General features: G+C 35.0%; 1 protein-coding gene across 4 annotated transcripts in view; it reads left to right on the top strand.

Moving 5' to 3' along the window:
- The window catches only part of SMARCA1 (SWI/SNF related, matrix associated, actin dependent regulator of chromatin, subfamily a, member 1), a 35,917-nt gene extending 16,224 nt beyond the window's left edge, over nt 1-19,693 (top strand). For all 4 annotated transcript variants that reach the window (XM_062006307.1, XM_010199961.2, XM_062006308.1 and 1 more), the window contains 11 exons: nt 678-810; nt 1,754-1,902; nt 2,534-2,653; nt 3,771-3,881; nt 4,069-4,182; nt 6,510-6,632; nt 8,167-8,299; nt 9,242-9,360; nt 9,552-9,764; nt 14,528-14,638; nt 15,325-19,693. In XM_062006307.1, the coding sequence (XP_061862291.1) occupies nt 678-810; nt 1,754-1,902; nt 2,534-2,653; nt 3,771-3,881; nt 4,069-4,182; nt 6,510-6,632; nt 8,167-8,299; nt 9,242-9,360; nt 9,552-9,764; nt 14,528-14,638; nt 15,325-15,396 (1,398 nt within the window). In that variant the 3' untranslated portion in view covers nt 15,397-19,693. The remainder of the gene's footprint in view (nt 1-677; nt 811-1,753; nt 1,903-2,533; nt 2,654-3,770; nt 3,882-4,068; nt 4,183-6,509; nt 6,633-8,166; nt 8,300-9,241; nt 9,361-9,551; nt 9,765-14,527; nt 14,639-15,324) is intronic.
- The last annotated feature ends 2,069 nt before the right edge of the window (nt 19,694-21,762 follow it).

The following is a 21,762-nucleotide window of genomic DNA, read 5'->3' on the forward strand; positions in this document are numbered from 1 at the left end:
GAATTTTCAGGAAGAAATGAATATTATACAGGGGAGTAAAAGATTTAATGACTCTCATTTGCAGGACAGTCAGAAAATCTTGGTACTGACAGCTCAAATGCCATTTTTTTAACTTCTTCAATTTAAGAGGACAAAATAATATTTATTTGTGTTTTCCAGAGAAAATAAGCACAAGTTACAGTACAAACAAGTACAATATGTTTGTCATATAACCTCATTTGCTGTGTATTGTACTTGTGTTATGTTGATGCTTTAATGTAGCTAGTTTGAGACTACTACGGTATTGAAGCTGTGGCTACATGGACTTTGCCCATGGAATTAATATGCCAAAGTTTCAATACCTATGTGAAGTGAGAGAATTAGTTTGAAAGCAGTGCAGATGTGTGCATGTATGTCCTGTTGTATCTCCACTTCTCAGTTGCTGTCTAGACAGATTTTCAGTTATCTTCATTTCCAGTGAGGTAGATGCATTTATTCCTATAGAACAATCTGTACTTAAAAGGTGCAATAGCCAGCTAAAAGTAAATATCACAGCACTGTTTTCCTGTTTTTATATACTCTCAAATAAGCAAGGAACCAAGAAATATATGCTAGTTTCAGTCTGCTGCGTCTGCAAGTTAACTGTCTATTACTTGTGAGTTTTTATTGCTGAATACTCATTGATTTATGTTTGTTAGGATCGTGCGCATCGTATTGGTCAAAAGAAACCAGTACGGGTGTTTCGACTTATCACTGATAATACTGTTGAAGAGAGGATTGTAGAAAGAGCTGAAATAAAACTGAGACTGGACTCTATAGTTATACAACAAGGTATCAACTGCTATATATGTTTGTCTGCAACAAAATGTTCAGCCCCTTAAAGTATGGGTTAAATACACTCTGTACTCATGTACACATGTACAGTATAGAGAAAGCAGGCCTTGTGTATAATAGCAGTACACTAAGGAACTCTGAGTTCAAGTTATTCACTTGTTCAGATGGAACTTTTTTCTTAACATAGGCTATGTTAAGACTCTGATGGAAGTGAACCACAGCTGAATAGATGTTCCTTGGTTTTTATAATATGCTAAAAAAGAAAAAAAGATATTTCCAATGACAGATAAAAATAGTTACATAGATGAGCTTCTTGCCACAGATGGGTTTGCTGAGCATTAAAACTGCTTTCTAAGTCTTTGCTTAGAAGCCCTTGGAAGCAGAGTTAGTTAAAAACTAAAGTTCTTAAGCTGAGTTTTGAAGGTTGGTTGTATTTCTAAAAGAGTGGGCTGTGGAAAGGATGATATTCAAAATGTTGATGGTCTGTGAAGAGATGAGATAGGGTAAGTGAAATGTTGTGACAGAAATTAAAACTTCAGGAAAAATATTCAGAGATTTGGGTAGAAAGCAGTGAAGTGGATGTGAAAAATCTTAGGTGTTTCTTAATGGCTGTTATAGAATACTTTGCTATTTTTCATCTTGCAATAAGATTTTGATTTTAAAATTCAGCTAACTTTGTAAGAATAAGATCTCAAACATAACATTTGGATTATCTGAACGTGAAACGTTCTTTGTTATGGCTTGATCTAATGTTGTTTTTAAAATTTTCCCTGAAGGTCCCGATTGCCGTTTATTTTCAGCTCCAGTGAAATGTAATATTTTCTGTATGATTCTTCTGTTTTCACTTTGTTATTCTACCAGTGAACTAAAAAAATCCACTGTTTACATGATCCTACTAGAATTCTTGGGTTATAACTTTCAACATTTCTTGTAATTTTAGGAAGGCTCATAGACCAACAGTCTAACAAACTGGCAAAAGATGAAATGCTGCAGATGATCCGTCATGGAGCCACACATGTTTTTGCTTCCAAAGACAGTGAACTGACAGAAGAAGACATAACCACTATTTTAGAAAGAGGTGAAAAGAAGGTTAGAGAAGAGCTTCATATGGATTTACAAATGTGTTGGACATGAACTATCTATGCATAAAATACATAATCAGATTTAATTTCTGAATCTAATTTTATGCCCAATTGTTAATTTATTATCTGTAAATATTTTAAAGGGATGAAAATTTGGAAGGAATAGAATTAGCGAGTTATAATTATTTTCAAAGTTGAGACTGTGTGCACCATATCTTAAGAACTGTTTATTTTGTGAGCTTTTAGAAAGATGTAAGTTTTATGCCACCAGTTTTAATGGACACAAAACCTTTATGGAACTTTATTAGGGAAGAAGTAGCTCTGTCAAAAAATAAACTACCTCTTCAGCTCCAAAGAGTTGGGCATAAATTTCATTTAAACTTAAAAGTTAGATCCTACAGTTGTAGGAGCTGCATCCTGGCATAGTAAGTTTAGTTTAATGGAGAGTCTTGAAGTCAGATAGTTCAAAATTGAAGAGCACTATAAATGTCTGTCCTTACAAGAAAAAAAATGTAAGTTAAAGTTTAAAACAGAAAAAGACATTGAGAATGTTTTAATGATGATGAAAGTTGGTGGTTTTTTTTCAGAAAAGATAAAATCATGTGAGTGAGGCTAACAGCATCTTTCTGTGTTTTTAGACAGCTGAAATGAACGAACGATTGCAGAAAATGGGGGAGAGCTCCTTAAGAAATTTCACTATGGACACAGAGATGAGCTTATACAACTTTGAAGGTGAAGACTATAGAGAAAAACAAAAGGTAGTTTTTCTTAAGACCTTTAAGACTATAGAGGTGCAAGTATAAAGGCCAATGCAAAGGTTATTCTTGACAAATAAGGACCTACTGAAAGAATCACGTAGCTCTGCAGAACCATGGGTATTCTGAATTTTTGTGAAATTAGCTTTCAGCCCTATTGTTTTTCTTGATGGTAAAAATCTGATAATATTGCTCAAATTTTATCCTTTCAGCAGCAAAAATACAATGTGGCATCCTACTATACTGCTGCAGTCAGTATTATTTTACTGTGACATAACTAAGGGGAAAAACCAGACCAGATAATGATTTTATATGTGGTACTTGGACTTAATGTGGACTGTTTGCAAAATTATTTGCCTAATTATAGAAGGATCATACAAACAGAGATATTACTCAGAGTCTCACAATGTTAGCTCTGCATTCCATTTTTGTATGGAACATGTAGTCAGGATATCCTGAATTTCTTGAGTGGAATCAGATCTATGAACTTACTTAACTACAGAATGCCGTTCTAGCCCAGATTTGTGATCAGTTTTGACAAAACATATGGAAACAAAAAAAAAATGATGAGAATAGAGTAGAATGTGTATATATATACACATGAGATTCTCTTTTTGTTGATATTTTTGTTATAAGAAGCCAGGTCTTGAAAGTATCCTTTGCTAACTTGAATTCAACTACTTTATTAAAGATCAGTTTGCTGCTAAAGGTTGTTTAATTTTTTTAGCCAAGAAGGTAGCCTCTGTAGAGGTTATTCAATATGATATTTAGAGAAGAAGCAATTCATTTATGTCACAAGATATTAGAGAATACAGAGCCCATGTCCCCAGTCCTTCTGTTGTGTTTCAGTAGATGGAGTCATAGAAGGAATCACAGCTGTAATCAAGTGTCTGAAGTAGAATGTCTGTGTTTACTGCACTGTCTTGTTAGCTGTTTTGTGTTTAAATTTGTGTTATAATTGTCTATCATTTATAGATTTTTTTTTGGAGCTCTGTAATATCCAAATTGTTGAGCACAACAAAAATACCGTCCTATTTTGCAGTGCCCCAATCATCATCATTTTTGTGACTTCAGGAAAGCATAGTTATTTTAATATCTTTTTATTCAATTCTGTGTGTAGCTGAGCATGATGGAATGGATAGAGCCTCCGAAACGAGAACGTAAAGCTAATTACGCCGTTGATGCTTATTTCAGAGAAGCTCTACGTGTCAGCGAACCAAAAGTCCCAAAGGTAAGAAGGGCATTTTCTGTTGTTGTTTTACTCTCCTCCTCTCCCACGACGCATCCTCTGCTCTCACCTATACTGGTAATAAAATGAATGAATTTACAAAGTGATAGGTTGCAACTGCTGCTGAATTATAGCAGTTTAATTGCATGATAATCAAGCTTATATAATGTTAATGTCTGCATTTTTGAAGGCTCCACGACCTCCAAAACAACCAAATATTCAGGATTTCCAATTTTTCCCACCACGGTTATTTGAACTTCTGGAAAAAGAAATTCTCTATTATCGTAAGACTATAGGATATAAGGTAAAGCTGTTTTTTTCCTCTTCAAATTAGTGAAATGTATTTGTATTCCTCTTTGCAGATTTACTGCAACCTTGACAACAGGTAGATGAAGTAAATGAGATGGCAGCTGAACACTATAGCATTCTGATTTTGTTTTTCGCAAAGTGCTTCTCATAGTGAAGGAAATGGCTTAAAACCTCAAATCTCCCGATTCTGTTTCACTGTAGAACAGAAGTCATCTATAAGTCCTTGCTTCATTAAAAAATTCTTACCCATGTAGCCTTGTTCTGTGGTGGATTTCTACCAATAAAATAGAGCAGGCAAAAAAAGACAGTTCTGTTCCTCAAAACAAAAAGTGTGATATGTGGCTTAAATTGAGAACATGATTTTTTGGCTAATATAACATCACCTTCCAGGGTATGATTTTTGGTTTTTTGATTATACCTTTTTATATCTTGTGCAGAAAGTAACTAAAGGTAATATTGAAGTTGACTGTGTTGATATGAACGTAAAAAAACCCCATCAATTTTCCTTGCATTTTGTTGGGATATAAAATGTTTAAAGGTGTGGAGAAGTCTGTGTTACTAAAACAAAAAGAAAACCAGGCAAAAGACTTTTTTTTTCATACTATGCTTTAGCTGCATATTTCCACCTTCCCTGCTGACATTACTGGACATCTGTTTTGATGTTATTGTCATTACTTGTGCCAGTATTGGCTGAGTAAACCAAATGGATCCCCTTCTTCCAGACATGGAACTTTTAAAAGCCTCGTGTTTCATGGCAGATTGCAGCAAGAAGAAATCACATGTAAAATGTGCTGGAGAATATAAACTTGTCATGCAAAGCAATGGTTAGGAAACTGGTGTTGCAGAAGAGTAGAACTAGTATAAGCAAAATTTTTATTTTTAAAGAAAAAACAAAAGGTATTGTAGAGTCTAGTTTGAAGCAAAAAGAACTTTATGTAGATGGCAGGATAGAATTAAGATAAGAATTGGAGAAAGTATAATTAGTTTAGGGAAAAAAAATTGTTCAATTAATGCATCAACAAATAAGGACGAGAGAATTGTTCATGTTGACAACATGCATGTAAAAAGAGAGATGTTTCAGTCCTATTAATGAAATCTGTCAGACTGGGTTGGTTGAACATGAATACTTGCTATCTGAAAAACAGTATGACTGTTTACTGGTGGTGGAAGTGATTAAGTTTGTTCTCTTTTGAAGGAAAGTGTAACTTTCCATAAGAAAATATGCAGCCATAAACAATATCAGAAAGTATTAAACAGGTAGAGACCAAACTTTATGTGTCAGTCTTAACTTAAGCCACCAAAGCCAAGAAAATTTCTTAGATGTTAAAAGCAGCTCCTAACTTTCTTTGTCTTTTGCTGCAGAAATATGTAAGGTCTACAAAACCTTTACTTGGATACTGGTTTACTGTTGTGGGGTATGGAATTGCAATACAGTTTAAAGGTCACAAATATTAAGTTGATATCAGTGTAGAGACAGACAGATAAAATATTTCTAGACCTTGTTTACATAATGTTGTCTGTCTGGTCCTTACTGTGTCAGTGTGCATAGCTTTACAGTAGACCCGGTAGAACTTAGTATTGTACTGTTGTTATAAAACACTAGAGACCTTTGGACCTAAGAGAGCAAATCCTGAACTACTGGAAAGTGCCACTGAAATCAGTGAACTGTGACAGCTTATGTTAGATGAGGCTCTGCCTCTTGGAATATCCCGAAGTCACTATGTGTAGGAATGGTGAGTTCAGGGCATAACAATTATACGTTTGACAAAATTTAGTCCTGTTTTTGGGAGGAAGAGTTCAAGTAATAAGATTTGGATCTAGGTAAAACTCATTTGGGAATTATTGTACAGATCAGTACTGGAATATTTAATAGTTGGATAAAAGGTATTTTACCATTTGCACATATTCTACACTGTTTTTCATTGAAGTTTCTTAAAGTGAATAAGGCTGTGGTTATAGGTGAAGCTATAGTTTACACTAAGAGCTTGTGAGAAAAGAAAGAACAAACAGAGAAATGATAGCATTTGAACATCACTTTGTCTTGGAGGATACTATTTTAAATTTTGCAACAGTTTTGTAGATACTGATGAAAATATTCTGGTACTTATTTTAAAATAATATTTTTATTGGAAAGCCAAGGTGTGGGCTGTTGGGTTTTTTGTTGTTTGAGTTTGGGGTGTGTTTTGTTCTGTGACAACAAATGGTTAGTGGATGTGGACTGTGTCAGTTTCATGAGACCCAACACATGCTTATAAATTGTAAACCAAGGTTGATAGAAAAGTGAAAGTAGTGCAGCAATGTTATTAAACCCCCTGATTTTAGGTCCCCAGGAATCCTGACCTCCCAAATGCAGCTCAGGTACAAAAAGAGGAGCAAAAGAAAATAGATGAGTCTATGCCTCTGAATACTGAGGAAACTGAAGAGAAGGAAAAGCTTCTAACACAGGTAAAATAAAACCATCTGAAGTATTTAATTATGAATCTTTTACTAGGATGGAATACAAATATAAGTAATGATAAATACACACAGGGAAGCTGTGCTGGTGTTATAGAAAGAAGAAAGCACACAATGTATAACAATTTTGCTTGATTTTACTGAGGGACTTTTCCCGTCCTTGAACAAGTTTGTCTCAATCACTTATTACTTCCTTGAATGCCAGCAACATTTCTGAGGCAAGGGCTTGTATAGTAGGTGCATTACTATACAGGCAGAAAATCCAACCAGTGGGCTTCTCATATATGCATCTGCCTTGCATCTTTTTCATCAAAAGGTTTGAATAGAGAGGAGAAGCCTCTGTCAACATGCTCAGAATTTACACAGATGTATACAATATGTTACATCTCTTAATTTTGTCCCAGTTGGATGTTTATGCATGTACCTTAAATACTGGAACTGAATCCCTGTTAGTGGCTATTCTTCTGAGTAGGCTTACTAAAAGCTAGTTATGAAGGAAAGTGTGTCTCAAAGTAACAGGATTTTTAGATGCAGAAGACTTTATGTGAGAGAATTGGACATAGTGTACCTTGAGGTTACAGTTCAACTATTAATTGCACCTGTTGGTAGCAGAGGAAATATTTAAGCTGGTGCTGATATGCATGTCATTACTGCTGGTAATGATTAGAAAGAAATATTTGTACTGTGTATATTAGACTTGTTGTAAAGATGCTGTCTAATTGTGGAGTGAGATTATTCAGCTGGAGAACTGTCAGAGTTCTTGTAAATGTGTTTCTTTGATGAAAGAAACTCGGTGCACTACAAATTGCTGTTCAGTTGTGTGATTTTGCTGTATGTTTGTTCTTGATGTTTTCTGCTTTCCCTGTCTTTCAATTGCAGTGTCTCATTCTTAGATGATGTTTTCATGCATTGCACCTCACTTAACTGTTGTTCAGTTTTGAATTCATTTCCTTGGTACATAACAAATTTTCTGTGTGACAGTGCTGTAGAGTTTCCATTTGATTGCATCTTTTTGGACTAGAGATTGTTTCTTGACATACTTACGCTTTCATACAACTGTTTGTCTGGTCAAAGTTTGTGCATGTTCAAAGCCAGAGCTTTTGTTTCAGATGCTTACATTATTCTAAGAACTTGTAAGGATACTTGCATTGCTGCGTCCTGTACTCCCAAGACATTTGTTGCTTTTATTTCCTGAGAGTGACTTAAATAAAATTCCAGGAATCTGTCATTGAGCTTGTCTCTGTGGAGAAATACCACATAAACTTTTTAAAAGAAAGAAGAGTAAAAACCTCTTATGAGTGGATGTGGTGACATACATCAAAATAACTCTTTGGACTTTTAATGATTCAGTAATAAACCGGTTAATACAAGTTTATGGAAATCCTGAAAGACCATTAAACACTGTAATTATGTGCCATTGCAGAGGCATTGCCAGCTAGGGCAGATGATACTTACATATGACAAAATTTTGCAAAATGTTTCCCTTCTACCTAGTAATACCTTCTTGATCTGTTGCTGCTTACAGGGTTTTACAAACTGGAATAAAAGAGATTTTAACCAGTTTATTAAAGCTAATGAGAAATACGGTCGTGATGATATAGACAATATTGCCCGTGAGGTGGAGGGAAAGTCACCTGAGGAGGTCATTGAGTATTCAGGTTTGTGATCTCTCATAATATATTCCTTAAGCCTATGGTATCACCATTATTTTTGATACATGTTCTTTTAAAATTACAACAGGTAGAATTTGGTTGTGTAAGAATACTTTTTATTTTAGAGGTGCCTGATGGTCCTTTTCAGATGACTTAATTCTATTAAAAATATTGAATTTGCAGCATATAAATATGCCTTCAGCTGCCTTTATCTCTACTTAGTTAATTTAGAACTTGACATAGTTAATTAACATTGGCAACATGGTCTTGTGGAATCATGAAGTCACCTTATAGTGGTAACATTATGTGAGTATATATGCTTTTTCAGCTGGTACACTGTATCTTTGTCTTTTGTGTTTACACAATGCTTTTTAGTTTGTACAGAATTCTTCTTTCATCCTTGGATTTAATGTTACTAAATGACTTTGCAATGTTCTTCTTATAGCTTAAAAAGGAAGATCTCTGTAAGAGTTACCTTGAAAGTGTGAATTTATTTTGGATTGGCTAAAAGATGTGTCTGGAGAATACACAAAAAGCTAATGCTTTTGTAATAAATAGACTAAGTAATCTCTGACCTTAGAGATAGCTGGCGAAAACTGATACGAGTGTTTCACTGCTAGACTAGCAGCTCTAACCTGTTTCACCATTGTTATGAAAAGCTAACCTTAAAGGTTGTGTTTTCAGTTTCACATGACTAAAATTAACTAAGTTTAGCGTAAACTTTATTACAGTTGTTACTAAACTTTGCTTGTAGCTAATGTTGAATAAATGATCTGTGCAAGTTGATTTCTTGGCTGGCATAGTAAAAGGGGGAGACTATTGATAAATCTTTTAATATTTAATGGAAGCACAAACTGCTTTTCTTATTTTGCTGGAGTGCCTCAATGAATACACTAGTAAGAATAGAGGAAAAGATTTTATTTTACAAAATGTGTTTTGTGTTTTTAGCTGTTTTCTGGGAACGTTGTAATGAACTGCAGGACATTGAGAGGATTATGGCTCAAATTGAACGAGGAGAGGCAAGAATTCAGCGGAGGATCAGTATCAAGAAAGCCCTCGATGCCAAAGTAATCATTGCAGGTTTTTTGTTTTCTGCAGCTGACTTCTTCCAAATTGCTTCAGAAAAGCAATAGTTGGGAATGGGAGTTCCATCTTTTTGTATAGTGTGTATAGTATACCATGTATCAGTAATCTACACTAAAAAATCCTTAATGTAGAACTGTATGTTTAATAGTCTTTATTTTTGTTTTGCATTCAGATTGCAAGGTATAAAGCACCTTTTCATCAGCTGCGTATTCAATATGGAACAAACAAAGGCAAAAACTACACAGAAGAGGAAGACAGATTTTTGATATGCATGCTACACAAGATGGGCTTTGACAAAGAGAATGTGTATGAGGAGCTGAGGCAGTGTGTGCGTAATGCTCCTCAGTTCAGATTTGACTGGTTTATCAAATCTAGAACTGCAATGGTAGGTACCAGTTACGTGAACTGAGTCATTAACTGAAGTATTGTGTTCCTTTTTTTAAGCACCATCATGTAATACTTGGATTTGTGCCAGAATATTGTAGTCCAGTTAACAAGTGTTGAAAGAGTAACTTTGGGGTTTATTCTCATCTCTAGTTTTTAATAAAATAACCTTTTCCCACAGTATAGCAAACAACACAAAACAGCTGAAACAAACAGATCAGAAAACCTGCCAAGCTGAAGTCCCACATTACCCAAAGGCATTAATGCAGAGATAGACTGTCTTTACAAATATCCTTGTAACTTTTATGGCAAACTAAAAGTTTTACCAAACAATGTCTCTGAAAATGGCTGCTTTTCAGAATGATTGGACTGAAAACATCCGAATTATAAACTGAGAGGAAAAAACCAACTTTTTAAGTACTGGTACTTTATTTCTGAAAGCATGAGGATATTTAGTAATTTATGGAAGGATTAAACATTGAAGCAATTGGTTTAAAATGAAGGTTTTAGTTGTGAATAAAGAAATGAATCCCACGCAAATCCTTACTTTTTTTATTTATACTTTTGTAAAGATTTTGTTTGTTCTTACAGAATATAATACAAGCTTGATATAAAGTTTAGGCTATTACTCTGAATTTCAGCTGTATTTTTCCTGTCTGTCTGAGGAGCAGAGACATTCTTGTTTAATTTAGTCATTAAGTGGGAAGAGATAACACTAACAGAAGCTTTGATGGTAGCAAGTAATAAAGTATGTAGGTACCTATGTCAGAATACAGGACTCATGCTAAAATACAAAACCAGATTGGTTATGGCTGATACAAAAGAGTGGAGCACACTGTGCCTTGCACAGCTGTCAAAGATTCTCCTTATTGTCTTCTAAGCACTATGCTGCAGTCATGTAACTTTAAATGTCATTTTCTGTACAAATCTGGATGTTTTAGTGGCTTAGTCTTAGCAATTGTAGAACCACAGTGCATTATTGTTTACTGTCTTCATTTCATGCCCTTGGGATTTGTTGATAAAAATGTTCTTTCAAACTTAAGGGTACCGTACTAAGTATAAATAAAACATAAAATATTTAAAGTGTGTATTTGAACAGGTGGGAATATTTACTTTTCCCAGTGCTACTTATAATTATGCAATATAATTTCTACTTGATATTTCAGTGGTTAAAGTATTTCTGGATAGTGCAGCAGTTAACCCTTAATAAAAAGAATTGCAGGCTTTCCTTGCTAAAATGTCTGTTTGAAGAGATACTGAACTTTAAAATTCAGGGGAAGACTTATATATTCAGTTTTAAATCTTCTTGCAGGTCCTTATGTTCTGTGTAATTTTATGTGCTGTGTAAGGGGATAGAAAGCATTTGCTAGAAGGTAGAGATATGTTCTGTGGTGTCTAATGCTGAAATTGAGACACTGGGAATGTAGTAAATCTTTTGGCTTATGTTTTCTCCTAAAATTCTATCTGCTCATGTTTTAATCCATTCATATTTTTTTTTTGCTATTACATAGTTGAAAAATAATAATATAGAAATACAAACTAAAGTGATCTTTTGCTTTTAATGTACATTTAATTTTCTTAAATATTTTAAACTGTCATGATATGTCTGATTTAGGAGCTTATAACTGCCAATTGCTGATACATAGTATGTGTTCAAATATCCTGACATTTGTGAAAGTATGAATTTCTATGTGTCTATTTTGCACAAGCTTGGTAGTTTTTATGAAGAAATATGCTGGAGAGACATTGATACCAAGGATAATGAAGCAAGTACAAATACAAATCTTTACAAAGGGCTAAATAGTAACTTACCCCTGTAGATAAAATACTGAAATTCACATGTGATCTCAAGATTACCCTCTATTACATTGAAACTGATAGGAAACAAGATAGAAAGGGCAGCATAGTTCTGGCTCTTCAAGAAAACTTTTTGTTTTACTAACCACTAGATGTCTCTTGAATTCCATATAAATAGGTAATTTATCTTCCATCTTCTTCTTTCCATTTCTTGTCCTGAAAATATTTATGCTTCAGTTATTTATTCCAAAGCCAGATGGTTTGTCCAAAATGTAAGTTTTCAAAGAGATTCAGAGTACCTAAAATTGTAATTATTTTTTTTAACTGGACACAGAGGTTTAAGTTTTTATATTTAGCTATTCTTTTATTTCTGTCCTTGCAGGAAGAATGCAAAATATCATGGCAGTAGTGAATCATATATCTGTTTTGTGAAGTCATAAATTATGCATATTCTCTTTTTGCTTTCTGCAAACCCAACCCAGTATAAGACAAATGACTCCTTTGTAAATACAGGAATATACAGGCCTGTTGACAGAGCTCGGGGCTACTTTCACTCCCAAGTCAGCATCTCTGCCTTCAGTCATGCAGAAGGTGATGGTTCAGTGCTCCCATCTTATTTATTGCAATACCTGTCTTTATAGCTATGAAGGGGTGAGCAAAGTACATCTTATCTCTTTCCATCCTAAAGAGAAAAGTATCAAGCCACACTGAATAAAATCTCATCTCTAAAGGTGAAAGGCATTTTAAACTCTAAGTGTATTTTTTTACTCATAAAATGTAACAGATCGATCTGTATTGAAATTTCAGGGGCTCAGTTCAGGATTTATCATGCAGATTCTTTCTCATAGCAGCCGTAGAAGAAACCTGTCTGTATGTCACATCTTACTGTCAACTGCTTCTATGATTCTCAAGAGAAAATTGTCTTTTGAGTCCATCCTCTGTCCATGTTGTTCTGGGCTAGTAGTCCATTTGGAAAGCCTAACCACGAACCCGTACACTTTGATAAATGTATGTATTTATGCAGGCATTTTTCTGCAGGAAAGAGGAGGATTTTTCTTAGTGCCTTAGGCAAATAGATCAATGTTGTTTTTTAGTCCTTTCTGATTAATTGCTTGTCTTGAATTTAACACAAACCTGTTTCTCATACTAGAAAGGATCTGGCTGATTGTTATTATGGAGTAGCTTGTCATCAGTCTTTACCTACAGCTCCTGAGTACAGCGTACATAAATTTAAATGATGTAAAGTGCCTCCGACATATTTACCGTCATCTTTCTACTTCTGTCTTTTTTTATCATCTCTATTCATCTACAGAGTGTAGGTTTTTGGGACAGAAGCTCTCTTTTTGTTATGTGTTTGGGGATGCAATGTATGTTGCGATGGCTTGCACTCAAGTTTTCTCAGACTTGGTGCCTTTTTATCTAAAACTATCGTCTGTTTTTTTGTTGGTTGATGTGAGATGGGAGAGTATTTTAACTCCTGCAGAGTGAATCACTTTCCAAGGCACAAAGTATGACACAGTAATTTGTGATTGAAACTGTACTGGGGGATGTGGGACTACTTTTACACAGATACGGTAGAAATTACTCATTACAGTACTTCAAAAGTACCTGCATGAAACTGGAATGTTTCCAGTAGAGAACTGTAAAGAAAAAGGTCCTGAAAGGTTTCTTTTTTTGTGACAAAAAAGATTCATGTGGTAGCAGGATTCTCCGTGTCCATTCTGAATGAGATAGCTTCCACTCAAGGCCATGAAGCACCCTTCATAGAGGAATTTGTGGAAATACTAGGACTTAAGGAATGTGGTTAAGCCTGAGGGTATGAACATCTCACAGCTGAGTCATATGCTTGACTGTAACAGAATGTTCACGATCACAAAAGCATGCAGGCTTCATCATTTTCCATCATGTAACGTGATGACTGAGTCAATATACAGGTTACAGATGCTGAGGAAATAGAGACTAATTCCTGGGCAAAAAGGTCACCTCTTCACGTCATTGCAAATAGACCAATTGTAAGTTAAGATTTATACTACTAGGTAATTCTAAGATAGTTTGTGGTTAAAAAATTGCTTCATTGAATTTAATAGTGATAAGAGACATTTTTCTGGCTTTCTTTTATTCAGAAGAAAACTTCCTGCTTTGGGTTGGAAAGAAAAGCCTATTAAATAACTGTTCTCAGTGTACATAGACCATACTGAGCAATTATGGTAAAAATGAGTACCATAATGTGTTTGGAAAAGATCTTTTTTTGAGATGGGATACAAGAAACTGTCCAGTCAGACGAGTTCTAGTAACCAAGCCACATGTAACAACTATAACACAGATACTTTTAGAGTCGTATTGAAAATTAATGTGTAAATGACCTTATGACATTTAATCTCTTTAACTGAGTCTTAAAGCTAAAAGCATTTAGGACCTGCTACCTTTTGGGTGCTGTTTGACTAAAACCAGTGAGCTCACGATTGAAGACTGTATAGATTTTTGGCAGTTCAGAGCTCTACAATGGCTTATTGCGAAAAGCTAGTCTGTGTGCCACAGAAAAGTGTTGCTTAAGATAGGTTTGATTCCTTTTCTCTCTGCTTTAAAGATATACCTTGAAGATCTCTGTTCCCAAAAACTGGCGTGCCGTGATGGCAGGCTATATTTGGTGTCATTTCAATGAGATGAAAGATCAGATCAGTCTTTTAGGTTGGTTGTTGATTGGGAAGATACAGACAGTTTTCAAAACTCCTTGTCAGGAAGTTGAATATTTCAGTAAATCTCTCTGTGTTTATAAAGAAGATTACACTAAGGTAAAGACAGATGGACAATAACTAGTGAATCTTATTAGTACATGAACATTGAACTTTTTGGGGTTTTTTTTTGAAAATGTAAGTATTTTGGAGTTCAGGAATTGTGAACATGTTTATGGAAAGGAGAGAATTTCTGTAATGTATTTAGAGAATTTGATGTTTTCTGTTTCTTCAGGAGTTTCAGAGACGCTGCAATACTCTGATATCATTAATAGAAAAAGAAAATATGGAAATTGAGGAGAAAGAAAGAGCTGAAAAGAAGAAAAGAGGAGCAAAAGTTACAGCAGTATGTTTAACAGCACTTACTTTACTTCTGGGACAAAATTCAATTTTATTTTCTTAGAAAAGGAAAAAGATAACTGTAGGCACTGATTGGTTTAGTATAAACCGTGAGTTGAGAGGTGAAGCTGACATATTTGTCTGTTCACAGCTCTTCTAGATTTTGTGCAGGTGTTCCCAATTCCTAGTATATTGGACTTTTTTTTAACAAGAGTCTTTGTTTAGGTAGCAGAGGAACACACTTTTAAAGAAAATGTAGCACTGCCCTTTTTCTACCTAAGTATTTACATTATATTTTTACTTTAATTTAATCTCAGATTGTTATTCCTGCCGTGTATAGTAGTTCCTGGAAGAAGAAAGGATGAAAACTGCTGCTTTTGTTTTGAAGAGCTATAATCTTTAGAACAAAATCGTATATAAGTCAAGGTCCTGATCTTTTTATCCAATTCATGATATGTTTGGTACCTGTACCATTGAGACCACGTAAAGGTTTCAAGAAGATAAAAATGGTAATAAAATTAAGTGTCTAAACTTGGGATTTTTGTTTGACCTTCTGTTCCATCCTAAAAAGCCAGATTGGAATATAAATATATCAATGTCACTTAGCTTCTTTTTAAATAGTCAAATAGGGTTGGGGTTTTTTTTGTGTATAATGCCACCATTTAATTGAGTTTATAAATGATTCCTTTTCAGTCACAGAAGAGAAAAGCAGATTTGGCGACTGAGAACTCTGGAAAAAAGGATGCTAAGAAAGTGAAGTCGTAAACCTGAAAACTGAATGCTGAATAGAAAACTGCCATTTGTTCCCTCCATCTACAAGTATTAATTGCCAACTTCTTTGTATTCATGGTACTCTCCCCCAAATCCCATCATTTATTTTTGCAAATTTTGTATACTTTACAATGTCTTTCTTTACCTAAAATGTGTAGCTTTCTATCTTATGCATTCCAGTATTTTTGTGTACTGTATTTTGTGAGTTTCTTGTCTTCTGCAAAATTCACTCAGTCCTTGTTTTTTTGAAGCTTGTGCTGAGGTTTTAGCTTTTATATGTTTTATATGCTGCTGCTTTGAAAGAAAACCTAGATTCTATAGCTGTATTATTGTTGTTTCATATTTTAAATTTATATGGCTGTTGGAAAATAAAGTGACTTAATTATTTGAAGAGAAATATACTTCACCTTTGTTTTCCCTACCCTCTCTCCCTTTTTTTGCGTAGCTGCATTTAGATGAATGTTGTATAATTGTGCCTTCATCATTGATCAGATTTTTTTCAGAGGAGTACTTAGAATCAGGAGCATGACAGAACAAAAAAAATCTAATTAGACTGACATCCTTGTTTTCTGACACCATTGAAAGGACATTTTTTCTCCAAAATCTTCAGAAGGAAAGCCAGTAAATAATAACATCTCTTTTTTTTTTTCTTCTCTATGACTGGTTTCTGCTGGGCTTCATACATGCCTAAATGCAGGGTGAGGTGTTTTTCAGAATGACCTCTAGATGAAAGCCCTTCTATGCTTGATAAGCTGAAGTAGTCAACAGCTTATGTTTTTAAGTAACATACAAAAGCATTTATCTTCCGGTTGGTATGCTGCTCAGAAATGCTGCCTTGTGCTCAAAGATCTTTGCTCTAATTATCTCTGCTAATTTTCTGCTCTTGCCTTTGATGCAACACGTCAGTCAGAAGCAAAGGGGATATGTTATGGAGTGCTCCTTTTTAGTATTTCTGTTTTAATGAAGGGATGAAAGTGTTGGATGTATGATTTTTTGACTTTGCAAGAATGGCCTTTATTAACCAGGTTCATACTTCTGCTCACCTTGGAGTCTCTGCCTTTCCTGGATCAGTGACTGTGACATCTGATGAGACTTTAATCTTCTGTCTCTGGTGTTTAGTATGGACCTTGCTACAGTGAGACATGCCCTCATAATGTCAAGTCTAGATTAATGCAGTGTGCTTTACATGGTACTTCCCTTGAAGACTACTTGTAAATTTCTTCTAGTGCAGTTTGCTTCCTTCTGTGGTTTGAGATGTTTTAAGATGAAAAAAACCTCTCTTTAAGCTCTTTGTATTTTGTGCTTTGCATTGGCTACCTTCTTCTGTATTTGTAAAATTTGGGACTTTTTATGAAGTTCTTGAATCTTAGGACAGAGTTCTGCCTATATTCTTTTACATCATTGAAAATATATTGAAATGTCTGAAGTTTCTGGGATTAATCTCTGTAAACTTGATGAGTGATTTCCAGCCTTTCTTGATAGTCTGTGTTTAGGGTTTGGTGCAAAATTGATGTGGTGACTTGGTTGAGCACTTTGAAAGATTAGCAGTTTGATTTAATATTTTGGAATGGAGCTTTTGTTTGGGCACCAAGTTGCTAATTATTTCTCTGGTCTTTTGTTTGTAAGACTTGTAAAAAGAGGTATTCATCTGTTGAGATTCATCTGAGTTGAGAGCTGAATCTGATAATGATGGGACACAACTTTCTGTCGCTTTTAAATGAGTATGCAACTTGGATGAGATAGGTCTGCTCAGAAAAGGAGTATGTCTTTCCAAATAACATTTGTTATTGAACTAGTTGACATCTGCTTTATCCTTGAGAGAAGGACATCCTGTGTAATTATGGGCTAGAAGAAGACTGTGCATCTACATACATATATAATCACAAGTCCCTGGAGTATTGCTATTAATAGAGGAAGATGCCTTATTTACATTTGCTTTTCAGCTCCTGTGTCATTCAGTAAGTTTCTGGCCTGAAATTACAAAAACAAGTAAAAAAGAGGAGGGAAATAAAGACTGAAAGAGCCAAGTAAATTTTTACTGAATTACATTGGCTAGGTCTAGACCTTATTCCATTGCTTGTGTTTAGCATTGAGTGAATATTTAAATGTTTTAAGTCTTGAAATAAGTGTATTCTGGGTTTGTTTATTGTAGATTAGCTTTGTTTGACTTGCATGTTTTTGTGTATCCAGTTTCTCTGTGTTGCAAAGTAAATTGAAAGTCTTAAAATGGTAATATCTCAACTTATTCTTTTATGCAGATTTCTTGGTTTGAGTTACCACTTGAGTTAATGCTCACTTTTCTCCTTCAATGACATGATATACTAGCTATATAGCAAAAGATCATGCAATTGTTCTTCCAAATATTATCCTCTTGATCATGAAGCTTCTCTGAAGAATGATAGATGGCTCCCAGGAACTATCTGTTCTCTCTTAGAGTCTGTAGTTCCTAGTTAAACTGAATGTACTGTTGAACAACAGTCCTTGAGAGCACTTGTACGCCATATACTAGGCCCTCAGAATATTGAGTCTTCCCATCCATCACATCCTCACAGTGATAACTGAAGAAAATTGTTAACAGCTGCTGGGAAGGATTAAAATGGATCTTTCTTTACCTTTTTCCTTCTTCTGGTTGCAGATATACACAGAGTACATGCCTAGCAAGATATAAATGATATGCTGCTATGACTCAAAATTAGATGGACTGAAATAAAGGAATCTTCCTACTTTTAACTGCTATTTTCTTAGGTGAGGAATACTGTTTGTAAGAAATTCGTAAGCACTGAATGTCATATAATACAAAGCTTCTGAGAAGTCTAGGCCTTTAGGCAATTTGATAGTTGCCAAAAAAAACATGTGAGAGAATTTTGAAAATAATGTATTGTTTCTGTTTGAGTAGACAAGTAAAACTTGATTGTGTTGACATTAGGCTAGAAGAAAGAAAAAGTAATCATCTAGCACCTTTCACATCTCATGCAGTGCCCGTAACATCCTGGGAGAGGTCACAACTGTTGTGTTCTTTTTCTTTTCACGTATTCACTGCTTTGAAATTATACATCTGGTTATTTTTGAGTTATGTTAGTGATGACAATGGAGAAGTCACACAGCTGACAATCTTCATTATATTTCATTTCAATGTATTGTAATAATATGGAGAAGGAATGAAGCTTTCTCCCTGCTGGTAATATTAAACCATCTTTAGATACTGTTTGGACAAGTAGCATCACTATCCTAAAATATAATGTAAGATTTTGTTTGTTATAGATTATCATTGCTTGTTTGATTTGGTGCTACTGCTGGTTGTTGTTCAAAAAAAATAATCCAGTTTTCACTTTTTGATATCATAAGCAAGGGGTATAGTATATGGAAATTAACCAGAACCTGTCTACATGCCCAATGACAGTAACTTCTGTTATGCAGTTCCTGCTGTGCACTGCTGTGCTACAGGCACATTCCGTGCCTGCCTCTTCTGGGTTCTGTGGAGGGATGACATACTTTAAGTGATGACAAATTAATGCCAAAGCTAAAAAACGTGTGGGCCTTACAGGTTGAAAAAGCAGCAGTTTATGTGAATGTAAAATGACATGATTGGTGCAGATATTGGTGCTTGTGACGTTTGAAGGGTTTGATCACTGATTGTAGTTCTGATCTGGTTAAGACAGTGTTACAGTTGTTACAGTTCATTTAAACTTACCTAGTCCTTGTAGCTTCAAGCATGTATGTAAATGCTTTGGTGGGTCACAGTTACAATGTTTGATATGTTCTTTTTCTGAAAGAGTTAAAGTTGAACTTGGTTTTCATATTTTGAAATGTACTCTTTAATTATATTTGCATGATATCCATCCTTTCATAAGAGCCTTAATAGGAATAAAGTTTGCTGCCTCAAAGGTATGTCTGCATTGTGCTGTTTAAAGATAACTGCTGAGCTTTTAAAATTTGAGATTCATTTCTTAAGTTGTACCTATATGAAAATAAAAATTAATACAAACCTGCAGTCTTCTGGTAATTCTACTCCGGTAAACTTGGGCCCCTGCACTTGGATACTGTTCAAAATAGGTTGATTTCTTTTCATTGCTCTTGTACCTCTCAGAATTCAGCCTACAGCAGCTCAATATAAGAGGTGTGTGTGTGGCTCTTCCACATCTGCTTTAAAACTTTCTAATTTCCTGTAATCTAAAATAAAGTACTAGTAGTGCTTGTATTTCCATGCCAGCCTTGCTTGTGTTGTCTCTTAATATGATGTGACACTTTGTATGTTGATCTTGTATTAAAGTATATTACTGTTGTTCTGTTATTCCATACCTCTGGTGTGTTACTAAAGTAAAATACTTTGGAGATTAAGTCTAGGAGATGTGGAGTGGTAAGGACCATTAATTTTGTCATTGCAGCTGCTGATTACTATACTAGTAGACATGCTACATATTCTGATTGGAGAGGTGCATGCTCTATAAAGGAATTCTCAGTTTTCCACTTTTTTCTAGGATGACTCCCTAGGAGAATGGGAGATACAGTAAGGAGTTCTAGAAGATCAGTTTATCCTTGTGTTGGCTGTAGCAATTCTACTTCCTTAACAGTGACATTTGATAGACCTCAGTCTTTTTCAGGTGAGACAGACACATAGACCAATAAAAAGGAGCTGGGAACAGAGATGTAGATGACCTTACCTTGTCCTCAGTAGCAGGCCAAAACAATTGTTGGATTCACTACAAGAACTATAGTTTTTCCAGATAGCTTTGCTTCCTGCCAGGGTGAGCCTGACCCCATAGCTAGTTTCTACTTCTTATATACTCTCTGTGGTGGTCTACCAGCAGTGAAGCCTACTGTTTTCAGGTTTTCTTGGAAGCAGTACCTGCCAACTCTTCTGGAGGAGATGTTTTTTTCAAACATCAGGGCTTTTAATGGGAACAGTGATCCTGTCTGTTGAGCTACTCACTAGCACTGGAATTTGCAGGTGAGTTTGGTATTGTCACATGGTGATTCTTCACTGTATGCATTCAGTAGTTTAGGGAAGCTCAGGCTATAAACATCTTTTTCAGGGAACAGACCTTTTAATTTCTGCATGACAGTTCTTGCCATAAGAAAACAGACTGAAGTCATCTTCATTTATCTTCTCATTTCTTAATTAGGTGGGTGCTGCTGAAGGTCACAAAATCTTAAATTTGACGGTTTGGTAAATGGTGTTCATTATGTGTCTTCTTTCTCCAGCTTAGTAGGTGGATATTCCTCAGGAGACCACAGTAAAGGTTTAGAGTCCAGTAAGGCTTCTGTTATTTCTTTTTCCTTAGAACTGTTGCTTTCACATTTTCTTAAGATGGCCTTCTGAATTTATAGATCCCTCCATTCTCATGTCTTTATTCCTACAGGTTTTGAGGATTTTTGTGGTCTTTTCTTGGTTTTGGCCTTTTACTTTGTCATTTCGGCTTAGGGAAAGGAAAAAAAGTGTGTTGTCTACTGACTATTTGAAATTATTAAAGTAACTCTAAGGATTCATAAAATTGTAGCTGAGATTTTGTGAAGATGGTGCAAACTGTGCGGCACAATGGTTATTTATGAATTTTCATGGAACTCTTGCAAAAGTCCAAGGAGATGTCCATGCTGTTAGTGGTCAGCCCTCACAAATAAATATAACACAGTATTTTGCTCAAGTAGTGACTCATTACAGTTCAGGGTTCTAAAGAAATTTGCTGTTACAAATTTTTCATTCACCTTGGGGAACTGGCTATCAGATACTATCATCTTGATAATAAAGTCAGAAATATCGTAAATTTTCTTGTACTATTTATCTGTATCAATACTAGATTACAACTTTACCCTTTTTTTCTGCCTGAAATATTTTCATTGACTAATGCTTTATTAAGTGACCTCATGTTCCATGGTAGTAGGCATGATAACAGCAAAGAAAAATAGAAGTTAATTTTCAGCTCTTGACTGACATGAAGTCTTTACTTTTATTTAGTCAAGTTATCAGAATAGATACTGTGAGTGAAGTGCTTTTGTTCTCTTGTGAAAGGAAAGCTACTCATTAGAGATCTGTTGTAGATAAACACTCCAAGTTGAGTACTTTAGTGTCAACTAATTGGGGTCCTAACTCAACACGTTTAGCTTTGTTTCAGCAATATCAAACTGGAACACTGATTGATTGATTTAGGTGTTGTCACTGTGCAGTTAGATATTTCCAACTGTTTTCTGGGTGCTTGTGCTTGACTTAGAAGGCTGTTTCAGCTGGATGTGATGTAACTTGGGCAAAGATATAGAAAGATGTCTACTTCAAGAGTCCTGACACTGTAGGGACCTTTTAGCCTGGCTGTCAGTATGAGCATGTGTGTGTTCCCCTGCCTGTTCTTCACCATTTCCCTTCTCTTT

Source organism: Colius striatus, chromosome 13 (assembly GCF_028858725.1).
Source record: "Colius striatus isolate bColStr4 chromosome 13, bColStr4.1.hap1, whole genome shotgun sequence".
Classification (NCBI taxonomy): domain Eukaryota; kingdom Metazoa; phylum Chordata; class Aves; order Coliiformes; family Coliidae; genus Colius; species Colius striatus.